The sequence below is a fragment of the Eptatretus burgeri genome, chromosome 2 (assembly GCF_056783735.1).
Source record: "Eptatretus burgeri isolate ZD-2024b chromosome 2, Ebu_testis_v1, whole genome shotgun sequence".
Lineage (NCBI taxonomy): Eukaryota > Metazoa > Chordata > Myxini > Myxiniformes > Myxinidae > Eptatretus > Eptatretus burgeri.
In genome coordinates, this window is record NC_140962.1 from 124,548,950 (window position 1) to 124,561,857 (window position 12,908).

The following is a 12,908-nucleotide window of genomic DNA, read 5'->3' on the forward strand; positions in this document are numbered from 1 at the left end:
CAATGACATCATAATTATGATAAAAAAAATTCTACATGAGTAGTCGCTCCTTTGGTGAAAATGTCTCAATCCGACAAGCAATTGCGGAGAAAAACACCAAAGTTCTGTGTGGACAAACACACAGACAAATGAAAAATCGTGCTGAGCACGACACTTGGCGAATTAGTTGACCTTTCCGTGTGGTGGTCCAAGCTGTAATGTCATGGAATGTGTGGTGCTTATTTATTCGTACATTAATAAAATGACGCGACGTCACAAATAACAATTATCAGGCGCGCGTTGTCATGGTAACGGCAGCAGATTGAAAATTTTCACAACTCATTTAAAGCCACCATGTGACATTCAACAACTTATCGGTGCTTGTTGCCTTCATTCTGATCGTAGAAAATATTTGAAAATACCTAGGAACATTGCTTTTCAACCCGCTTTACGATCCCGTTATCAGGTTTGAAATATGTTGTAAAACAAAAACACGTATTTTATATGTGTGTTTTTCATGTTTTGGGTGACCCTGACCTTGACCTTGGGTCAATTTCAATCAAACTTTGTACACATGTTAATATTACATGCATAAATAGACAGTATAAGTTTCAATGTAATAAGTGCAAAACTGTTTGAGAAATAGCCATGTGTAATTCACAAAATTACCCATTGGTTTATAATGGGCGATAATATAAAGTGATGCAGAATCCAGATCCTGATCTTGAACATCACTAAAATTCACATATCTTTTTGTACTGTGGATTTCTATCAGCTGTTATAATCTCATCCAAATCGGTTAACAATTGTGACCTGTAGAACGAATACAATCTTTTTTTAAATCACGCCAATAGCTAAAAACTTTGACGTCATACGCTTGCGAAAACTGTGCATCATTTGTACTAACATGCATTTTAAAACAGTTAGATATTCCATTGAAGTTTGTTTTGGCGTCAACAGGAAGTTGCTATGACTTCTGGTCACTGAGTTATGTCCAAAAATGTGTTTTCACGTTGTGTGACGTCACGTCGTGACGTTTAGTCAGATTAAGACGGGGTTTGGACACGGACCGTCTCAGGTGGATTGCCTATCAGGTGTAAAAATTTAAGAACGACTGGTCCAGCCGTTTTGGGCTGTAGACGACCGGACAAACAAACAAACAAACGGAACAGACCAACATACTTGACAAAAATCGAAGATTTCGCCAAGTAACAAACGGACCCAAATGCAATAATACCCTTTCCTTCGGCGAGGGTAAAAAAACTGGCTCTGATTTGGTGAGCAATCTTAAACATTCTCATATACCTCGAATTGCTTGGAATAGATGTATTATTGGACCAAAGACCAAGGAATAAAAGGTTCATCATCAGTTGAAAAGTTCTGACATGCAATTCAGGACTTCAATGGCACAATTCCTCAGCAATATCTTGAATGCGAGAAAACCATCACTGTGAAACGAGCCAAGCAATAATATGCAGATAACTGCCAGGTATGGTGTGGTGTTCTGGGGCATGACTTTTCTGTAGGATCAGGCTCGCCGTCACATGGCAAATGTGAACATTCCTACTCTCATGGAGATGGGTTGAGAAGTTCTCAATCGAAAATGTAATCTCGAATGGTAACCCTGTGACTTTTCAGTACTTTGGACATGTCAGCAGGCTAGCCAAGCAGCAGGTATGCACACCTGCCTCGCAGCTGTCTAGCATGGGTTTCAACCTTGGCACAGCTGTAAGCTGTCATCCTGGTGTTTCATATACAGGGCGAGGCATAAATGTGTGCACCTTCCCTCAGATGGACTTTAAACTGGGCGACCCTTCTGCCGGCATTAGTTGGTGAACGTTAAACATCCCATGTTGTTCTTCACGAAGAGTGTGAGTTATTACTTTACGAAGAGTGCGAGTTATTATTACATCCTGACCAAATTACAAATTGCTACTCCAACCTGCAAGTGGCATTGCGTCAGTGGCCCATCCATCCCCTCCCCAACTCTAGAAAATTATGCAACCCACAGCTACTGTTGATCTGCACATGAAAGATCTAGTTGCACCATTCAGAGACCCATTGAATAAGGTTTATAAATGAAGAAAATGGCAAAACACATCCTGAAATGGCTGCATACTGATCCCAAAGGTTTATAGACAGATGACATCAAGGTTCTAACATATAGATGGGTCGTGTGTGTGTGTGTGTGTGTGTGTGTGTGTGTGTGTGTGTGTGTGTGTGTGTGTGTGTGTGTGTGTGTGTGTGTGTGTGTGTGTGTGTGTGTGTGTGTGTGTGTGTGCGCACAACAGGGGGAAATACCTTAAAATTGAAATTTCATCAACCTTGTATTATCTGGAACAAAAATTCATCAAACAAAACCATCCTCATATAATTAAAGGTTTACATTTGTGTGAGAGTAAGTTTACCTTTCTTTTTTGAGGGCGAGGATGCACTTGCACTGGGCATATAGAACACACAAATACATAAGAAAAGTAAATAAACCAATCCATTTTTCCATTTCATGACATTTAAAAGCCTATTGGTTTCATATCAGGTGATTCTTGAGTGATTCCGCTGATACCACAATGCAGTCAGCCTTTTTGAATAAGTTTTGGCTTACACAGTTAACATCACATCACGTATTTGTATGAAAATATTATATCACAAATTAGAAAATCCCACTTATAACCCCTTTAAATTCTGATAAACCTCACAAATCCATCATTCTTCCACTTGTTCTTTCCCCACAACTGCAGCTTTGGTAATTATGATTCTCCACTTTAAATCGTGCATTCCATGATGAATCAATAACATACAAAACAAGAGCAAGAATTGCTGTACAACATATGTCTCCAACCGATGTGATATTTTCTCAGTCCAAAAAGGGCATAACTCTGTGAAAAATTGACAAAACGCCCTGAAACTCGAACTTGTTCTGTAACTTATCATAGTAAAGCCAGGTACCAAGTTTCAGTTAAATATATCAAAGCGTATGGGGAAAAAGGATGAAAAACCACGGGTAGGATGGACGGACAGACCGAGAGCAAACCTAGTCTCCTTCGGTGAAACCAGTAGGGGATTAATCATAAAAATAATATATACAAGTCTGGAGACGGCGATGGTTCACGAGGAATGTACACGGCGACACCACGGGCAAACTGGCGGGAATCGGGAAAAACGTAAATGATGAAAGTTGTGTAGTACTCGAAGAGCACTACTTGCATACTAACTTTCATTTGAAACAGTTGAAAACCCAAGGAGCTCGATGCCCAATTTATTGATTTTTTTGACATTTTCTAAGTTCATGACCTTGTGACGAAAATGAAAAATCGAGCTCTGTGGAGCTATGCAGGTGCCATTGGGCTAACCAAATACCGAAACCCCTACCAGATTCGACAAACCCCCTCGGAGAAGATGTAACTTGAAACCGGCTACCCCCTAAAAACATGTTTTTTGGGCATGGCTCTGCCCATAATGGGTGCAGCACACCCATTCTCCAGAAAACACAACTAGATCATGATACAAACCTCGCACCCTAATTTTATCAAGATCGGATCAAAACCCGCGGAGCTATGCTCGGGACAGACAGACAGACACACACACACCATAATGAATATGGTGATCACTTACTGACTCGTGAACCAATAATATTATATATATATATATACATATATATATACATATATATATATATATATATATATATATATATATATATATATATATATATTAGCAGGGGCAACCTGGCACGACCCAGCTGGGTGAGCTTTTCCCAGCGGTGGTTTTGGGATGTGTTGGACATTGAAAAGCTATGGAGTTATTGGCCTCATGGTGGTTACCCTTTGCTGCGGGCCGGCGGCAGCACTGCCTCACCCCACATATGCTTTATAGCGGCCTCTGGTAGCCTAAAAATGGCCATAAAGGCAAATATATGGTAGCTTAAAACCTTGCCCAGATTCTGTAGCACTGACACCCAAAATGTGGGGCTTCCAGGTGCTACAGTTTGGCTGTGAAAGGGTAATGCAAAACACTTGAAAGAATTTTCTTTTAATAACCCCCCACCCCCAAAAGCAGTACGAAGCATGCACACATCCTTGCTGTGAAGTAAAACAAAGTAGTATTGGTCATGGTTCAGAAGCTCAACAAGGCCCCAAATCTCAAGCGAAGTGGAATCCAGCAGAGTTGAAACAGTGAAGTAATCTGAAAAGGGAAATTGACAAAAAAAAGATTAAAAAAAAAAACATCCTCAGAATCAGTGACAAAGATACAAGCAATAAAAAAATAAATCCCTGATGCATAATTTACAGTCATGCATAAATCTCAGGAATCCTCCATTCCCCACACTTTATTTTTTTTAAATCTACATTCTTTTCCTTCCATTCCCATCCGTCAGCCCATTGAAACCGTTGGGGCCTGAATCAAGCCTTTCCCCACCTCGATTTTGCACCACTTTCACGGCTTCATTCATCCTTAAACTTTTCTGGTATATACATTTTTCCAAAGCAACCTCACAAATCCTCTCCGTCACAATTTTTGCACGCTGTTCAGGTATGTACCAGCAAACGCGGTAATTTTTTTTTTTACAATTCCAATCTGAACAAGAATGTTTGCACAACAATTGTTTCGTTTCAATAAATTTTTGCTTTCATCAAAACTTTAGCCTTTTTGATATTTCACTTTTCCAAAAGGAGTAGCGACTCGTCCAAATCTTTTCTTTTTTATGTTTTCTTCACAATTCCAATTTTTCATTACTTATCATCTCGGGTTGTCAGGATGGCCGACACTGGAGGTATGCACACTCGCCTGAGAGCCGTTTAGTTTGGGTTTGAATCTCGACTCAGCTATAAACTGTCACCCTGGTGTTTCATAGGCAGGGTGATTCATCAATGTGCGCCGTCCCTCGGATTGAGGTTAAACTGGGCGTCCCATCTGCTGGCATTAGTCGGTGGACATTAAAGATCCCACGGTGTCCTTCGCGAAGAGTACGTGAGCTATCACGGGAACCCTGAACAAGTTACATGGCTTAATCTACAAGAACATCAGCGGCGCAGACACACTCTCAGCAATGATGCAACCAGCAGCCACAAGCTACACACGAGATGAATGAATGAACACATATGGACCAACATACACACATTTTCACCAACTTAAATCTTTACCTCTCATTGTTTTCCATGATATTCAATCCGATAATTCTGCTTTCCAGATCTTCACTGTCAGTTGTTTTGTGTTATCCGTGGTTGTGACTGAGATCAACATCTGTAAATCTTCCATTTATTCACGGTTCTCCCATTTAAAAATTTCTTCCATTTCCATCTCTCAGTGCCAAGTTGAACAAATTTTCTAATATCTCCAGCAGTTGTCCTGTTGCAGTTCCACTCTTCTTTCCACTCATAAACCGCAACAGTTGTCCTGAATCGGTCAGCTTCTTGCCTACTCTCACAGACGTGCTGTAGATCTTTTCGATCAGCGTGATCATTTTTTCAGGGATGCCATTATCCTTTCGACCAGATGCTGTCCAAAGCCTTTTTAAAGTTTATGAAGTTGCTGTCGCAGATCCAGTTGTTTCATGTACTTTTTGAGAAGTCTTCAAAAATAGCTGATCCACTGTATATTGTCCTGGCCTAAATCCAGCCCGTTCCTCTTTAAACGCTGCCCCCACATACTTTATTCTCCTTTCCAATGTCATGGCAATTGCTTTTCCCAGCACACTCAGCAAGCCATTTCCTCTGTAGTTTTTTTCATTACCTTTTGTTTCCTTCCTACTTGATTAGTAATATCATTTTACCCCATTTGTTTGGCACTTGCAGATATTTTCCCCTTTACCGTGTACACCCCAAGCCGAGCTGCCGCAAGCATGCAATTTGTCACAGCCTGGCACCTATTTCCTTTTCATGGCAACCTCTTCACTTCTTCAAATTGTGGCATCTTCTCTCCGTCATCTGTACTGTGAAACCTCTCCAGGACCATTTTCATCGATAGTGCAGCTCTCCTAATTACTGTATCCTTCTTTGTTCGTTTGCCTCCAATTATGTGCATGTGCTTGTAGTTTGCCATTGGCATATTTAACTCAAATGTTCCTCGCAGCTCTTATCTTGCAACAATCACAATGCATCATTTCTCTTCTGGTTTCATTTCATTTTACAATATTTTGCTAAATCAGTTATTTCTGTCTATTTTGACCCTTTTTATCTGTCTGCTCAGCATACTGTACTCAACTGTTGTATTAGCATCATCCTTTTTATTCCTGTTTAGCTTCCTATGCTTGTCACATCGCTGTCGCAGTTAATCTGCATCCACCTTGGTTTCTTCATTTTATTCTTATCGCCCACACTTGTTTTAGCAGCCCTTGTAAATCCCATTTTTGATGCTGTTCCATGTTTTTTCAATATCCATATCTTCTTCAACCAGAGAGGCAATGTTTTTCCAACCACATGACTTCTTTGCATTCTTTTCTGCTGCCTGGCTCTCACCAACTTTTTATTATTATTATCATTTTTTTTACATTTAGCATGACACAGAACACAAATGGATAAAAAGGTGTGATACAAGCACTTATTTCCCAACACACCTTCGTCTCTAATTCGACACATAACCCCATTCCGAACACACACTCGCCTCGAAGCTGTCCAGGCTGGGTTGGAATCTCGACCCAACTATCAACTGTCATCTTGGTGTTTCACAGGCGGGGTGATTCATCAGTGTGCAGTCCCTCCAATGGACATTAAACTTGGCGGACACTAAACGTCTGCGCCTTTGGCAAAGAGTAGGCGAGCTATCGCTGGCAACCTGAACAAATTCCAAATTCCTGCTCGAACCTTAGTCGAACGTGAGGCCTAGCCAGCTGGTTCGTGAAAGACTTGGGCCAAGCTTCCCCCAGCCAACCCGTCAACGAGGGAATAAAAGTGGCCCTACAAGAAGAATAATATTAACCCACTGCAATCCGCATGATAATGGCTGACATGCACATACACATGGCCCCCCTCTCCATGTCCCCCTGGCCACTCCCGTAGGGAGCAGATGTTTTTAGTTTATGCAATTAAACCAAGATGGTTTTTTTTTTTTAATGAAGCATTTTCCAATCCGATATGATATGATTTAAACTATTTCATAATTGCAAGTCATATGAACAAGTGTACTTAACCTACAACAAGAAACGATGATTCATCTATCTATAATTCCAGCAATCTCTGTCTGTCTGTCTGTCTGCGACCGCCGTTTCTCGACGACCACCGGTCTGATCTCATTGAAACTTGCCAGGAATGTTGCCAGGGACCCGCGGATGTGCCGTTTCGAGGTTTGATATCGATCGGACGAGCGGTTCCCAAGTTACGGCCATTTTACTGCTTTTCAGTGTTGAAAAGGTGTATATATGGCAGCTGAATGTGTCGTTCCACCTTCTCACCTTATCATGCCAATTTTTTCTCAGAATGATAACAGCATATTAATAATAATAATAATAATAATAGCACAATAATTGAATAAAAAGAATAACGTGATACAATGACCAATGTCTGTCAACCAATAACGACCTATATATTGTCTGTCAACCAGACAGGACACGGTGCTATGACATCACGAATGACGTCACAATTAATGTTTATTTATTTATTTTATTTTTTTGCACGATTGACGGTCCAATCTGATTGAAACATGCCAGGAATATTGCTGGGGACCCGTGGATGTGCCTTTTCAAGGTTTGATATTAATCGGATAAGCAGTTCCCAAGTTACGGCCATTTTCTGTCGACCAATGACAAGACTCGGTGCTATGACTTCACGAATGACGTCACAATTCATGTTTATTTATTTATTTATTTATTTTTTGCACGATTGACGGTCCGATCTGATTGAAACTTGCCAGGAATATTTCTGGGGACCCGCGGATGTGCCTTTTCAAGGTTTGATATTAATCGGATGAGCGGTTCCCAAGTTACGGCCATTTATCTGTCGACCAATATCTGCGAGAGAGAGGGACGGGAGAGGGGAGGATGAGAGTGGGGGTGAGAGAGAGGGGCGAGAGAGGAGGGGGAGAAAGAGGGGGTGAGAAAGAGGGGGTGAGAAAGAGGGGGTGAGAAAGAGGGGGTGAGAAAGAGGGGGTGAGAGAGAGGGGGAGAGAGAGGGGGAGAAAGAGGGGGGAGAGAGAGGGGGGAGAGAGAGGGGGGTGAAAGAGGGGGGAGAAAGAGGGGGAGGAAGAGGAGGAGTGGGAAGAGGGGGAGAAAGAGGGGGAGGAAGAGGGGGGAGAGAGAGGGGGAGAAAGAGGGGGAGAAAGAGGGGGGAGAAAGAGGGGGGAGAAAGAGGGGGAGAAAGATGGGGGAGAAAGATGGGGGAGAAAGATGGGGGGAGAAAGATGGGGGAGAAAGATGGGGGAGAAAGAGGGGAGAAAGATGGGGGGAGAAAGAGGGGGGAGAAAGAGGGGGAGAAAGAGGGGGGAGAAAGAGGGGGAGAAAGAGGGGGAGAAAGAGGGGGGAGAAGGAGGGGGAGAAAGAGGGGGGAGAAAGAGGGGGGAGAAAGAGGGGGAGAAAGAGGGGGAGAAAGAGGGGGGAGAAAGAGGGGGAGAAAGGGGGGGAGAAAGAGGGGGTGAGAGAGGGGGAGAGAGGGGGAGAGAGGGGAGGGAGAGAGGGGAGAGAGGGGGGAGAGAGGGGAGGGAGAGAGGGGAGGGAGAGAGGGGAGGGAGAGAGGGGAGGGAGAGAGGGGAGGGAGAGAGGGGAGGGAGAGAGAGGGGGCGTCACAATTCAAGAGAGGGGGAGAGAGGAAGGGGCGAGAGAGGGGGTGAGAGTGAGGGGGGAGAGAGGAGGGGCTAGACTAGGGGGTAGCGAGGAGGGGCGAGAGAGAGGGGCGTCACAGTTCTTCTTTGTTTGATATGACATCACAATTGACGCTGGGGACCTGAGTATGTTTCTCAGGTGTTTCCCAAGTTATGTCCATTTATGACACGGTTGGTCCAATCTAATTGAAATAATGCCCCAATCCAGTCGTCGTTTACGCCCCTACGGGCCCGTACTAGTTTCACTAATTGCTCAATTGATCAAGTGTATATGGACATTAGGAGTACAATTCAGATCGCTCTTTTTTTGGAAAGGGGGAAGAGATGGTTATAAAACGAGCTCATGTTAGAGGGAGTTAACACGGTGTAAAAAGGTAATGCAGTGACAGTGGTGCAATGGGCACACAGAATTGAATCCAACGAGCAAGGGAATTGGTGAACAACAACAGAATAGAAAAGGCAGTGGAAGAAATACAGTAACCTGCTGGTAAGAGGTTTCTGTTCGGGGGAGTTTGTGATAGTTTACAGAAAATAAGTTATGCTGAAGTGAAGCTTGTTGGTTTCCGAATGAAGACGTGTTTAGGAAATTTATGCAGAAGAAAAGCATGTTAGGAAGCATCAAAATGCAAAGTAGATTATCTTGGACATATCCTTAATCATGACTATTTACAGAAATAACTTTTGGAAGGCAAGGTTGAAGGCAAGTGAGCCTATATAAAGCAGTGGACATGACTGAGCAACACGTAAAGTTTGTTGCTAACATCCAAACAGCTTGGAGATCCATGGCAGCGAACATCCTTGACGGAGATGACACCTGACATGACCTGAATTGAGATAAACAGATTGCAGTTAGGGATGGGGTGCGGGCGAGCCATGTGACGGTGGGAGTGTCATAAAAGAGTGAAGGTGAGCAGTGATTCTTGATTTTTTGTAGTTTTCCCAGAAGGGGGTTGCTTACAGTCCTTGAGTGACTTGAGGAAATGATGGGGGGGGGGACATCGCAGACAGAGCGGGGGGGGGCGAGGCCGGAGAGGAGACAGCAGAAGGCAAAGACCACTGACCTGCCTGAGGTTAGTGAGAGATCCAAAGGCTCAGCCTTACCGCGGGAGATACTAATGATCCTAAATGCCTTGGTTTCCTCCGTGTGAAGCCAAGAAAGGTGAGAGGCAGGAGCACAAGCCCAGAGGGGAGAGCAATGCTCCATCAAGCTTTGTATGTGGTCAGGAGCTCAGGTGTGCCAAGGTAAGGACTTTACAAGACGGAGGATTCCCAGACGGCGACTGCCTTTGGAGGTCAGGTTGGAAATGTGGCTTTCCCAGGAAAGATATGACAGATAGTGAGATCCAGAAGCTTGAAAGAAAGGACTTCAAGAGGATTGTTGAGAAAGTAGATGGGGGGGGGGTGGTTTCCAGACGGTCTTTTTGGAGAGACATTGTGAGTGAGATTTGTCAGGATTGAAAGACGCTCCACATGTTGGACCAGCTCGTGATTTTATCCATATCTGAAGAGTGAAGAGGCTGCTGTCTGCCGATCTGAGGGATGACAGATGGTACCTGGAGGGAGGTTTTCCCAGAAGAGGGTTGCTGGTGTTGAAAGACTTGATTTTGATAGTTATCTCTGTGGCCTCTTCCAATGCAAAGCAAAATGTATCTCAACTTACAGTTGAATATATTGACATCATTCCAGAATGGAAATGTCATGTGCCTGGGTTCACACAAATATATCTGAGGACGCCCCCTTCACTTTGCCCTCTGGACCAAAACACTCCTCTCTGAGCCAATCTAGAACACGAGTGATGGGCTCTCTCTCTGCAACCTCTTCCAATGTTGTTCATAAAAAAATTTTTGTGTTCCACTTAAAGTAGGTGGTGCATGTTAAAGCACCCATGCTGCCAGTCAGATGCATTTTCTTTCTGGACTCTGGAACTTGGTGGAATATATTTTTTAACAGTAAATCTATTTATAAAGGTAGGGAGGGGAGAAACAATCCACTTTCGGAAAGAAATGCAGTTCAAGTGAAAGCATGAAGCAATTGTTTTCTGCAAAGAGCTCACACGTCCAACGTGCAGTCAGCATAAAGCGACTCAATATGGATGGGGCCCTTTACAATATCAAGAGGAGCTAAAAATTATTTACAATCTGTTGGGGGGGGGGGAGTTGATTCATTTGGGGTTTATCCGTTCGGCATTCCCATGAGAACACTTTTTCTCGAGAGCTCTCAAAAACAGAGGGTGGCAGGTATTTTATATGTCCCTCTATATCCATTACAAAAGCATACAAACAAGAGTAATGGGGAACAGGTGAGAAAAATGCACAGAAACATCACAGTACATAAAAGGGAACAGAAATGAGGAGAAAGGGAAGGAGGGGGTCATCAATTATTGGGTGTGGGGGACGTTTCCTACAAGGTAGAGATGAGCAGCAGTTGTGAAGTACTGGGGGGGGGAGAAGATGCAATAGAAACAAGGAAAATAGAACCAAAAATAATGCTCCAGGGAAGACACAGGTGGGTTGAAGGAATGCAGATGAACATCATGCTTGGACTTGAAAAGGTAGTTGTTTTTCAGAATAACACAATGAGTCTGAGAGGTTTGAGGGATGGGCAGAGAGAAGAGTGGTGAGGCAGTGGAGAAAAACACACCGAGGGCGATTGAGGAGCAGACCCTGGGCATTGGCTTCCTGCCAAAAGATGCCAATGGGTAGAAGAGCCTAAAGGTCCAGTCACACCTTGACGTTTTAGCCAGCTTATGCCGATTTTTGGAAAATTTGTCTAAAACGTTGGTACACGTCGAATACGTTATGGGTAAGTTTTGATAACATTGAGAGCACGCTGAAAAACACTGCCATACGTCGTTGTTCGCTGGCTTTAAACGTTGTACTTTTCGGTTGTCCTCAAATTTTCCATACTTGAAATTTTAAGACTTATGCCGGCGTATGACTCACACGTTCCGCATAACGCTGGCCATAAGTTGTAGGCACGTCATGCGATCGTTGACACACGTCGACACACGTTACTTGTAAGTTACTCATAAGTCGAAACACGTCGAGGTACCATCAGATCCACTTGTTGCTTCTTTCCTATGTGGCACTAAGGGCGTGGCTGTGACATTGATGCAATGACCTCTCCCAGCCGTTGTCAGGGCAGGAATTTTGAATTTGTTTTGGTTGCTTGTGATAGCTCGCTCGTGATAGAAACTTACTCTTCGTGAAGGACACCATGCAATCTAATGTCTACCAACTAATGTTGGCAGGCAGGATTCCCAGTTCAACGTCCATCCGAGGGACAGCACACACAATGATGAATCATCCTGCCTGTCAAACACTGGGATGACAGTTTATACCTGGGTCTGGATTCAAACACAGGTTAAACCGCTGAGGCGAGTGCTCGTAGCATACCTCTAGGCAATCCTGCCAGCGCATCCACTTGCTGAGTGCTGAGGTGTGAAGACAGACTACAAACCTTTCCACTGAGCTCGTGATGCTACAACTCAAATTCAAATCCCACATCCGAAGATTTATTATATTTATTTCCCCCCTTGCCTCCTCATGCCCTGATTAACCATTCACTCAGAATATGAGAATGGATTTTCAAATATCTCTTCCTAAAGATGAGTTTGTTTCGACAAACTAAACTTGTTTTTACCTTATTAGCAAAACTACATCCGTTACAAAAGCAAAAGGCTATTTGACTTGAGAAAAGCACATGTCTCGTATTCCTCCAGATTTTTCAAAGCCATTTTAGAACCCCTGGCCCCTCCTCACCTCCCTCCCCCTCCATTCGGGGATATAACCTTTGAACAGACACTAAATTTTTACTCTGTCCTGCATGAGCCATATAACAGTGGTGATGGTGCAGCAGCGATTCAGGCCAAGAATACCACATGTTCAGTTTTGTTTGATATTGAATCGAAACCAACACAGTTGAAAACTCAAACCCATATTTTTCACCAATAAGAAACCTTGAAAAAAAAAAACAAATGATTAAATGTATTGTAATGAATGTGTCATGATCAAATTTGTTCCAGGCTGTTACCACAAACAAGGAAATAGTGATGACCAAGCAAACTAGAGGGGGAGCACTCCGGAGAGTGCAAAACCTCCGCCGCCAATACTGCTGGGTCACTCAAGTGAACCTTATATCTTATTCATTAAATATGATGTCGACAGTGCTGACAGTTATAG

General features: G+C 43.3%; 1 protein-coding gene across 1 annotated transcript in view; it reads right to left on the reverse strand.

Moving 5' to 3' along the window:
- Nucleotides 1-2,154: 2,154 nt before the first annotated feature.
- The window catches only part of DIMT1 (DIM1 rRNA methyltransferase and ribosome maturation factor), a 48,491-nt gene continuing 37,737 nt past the window's right edge, over nt 2,155-12,908 (reverse strand). The window contains exon 12 of the mRNA XM_085871097.1: nt 2,155-4,161. Within this exon, the coding sequence (XP_085727223.1) occupies nt 4,119-4,161 (43 nt within the window). The 3' untranslated portion in view covers nt 2,155-4,118. The remainder of the gene's footprint in view (nt 4,162-12,908) is intronic.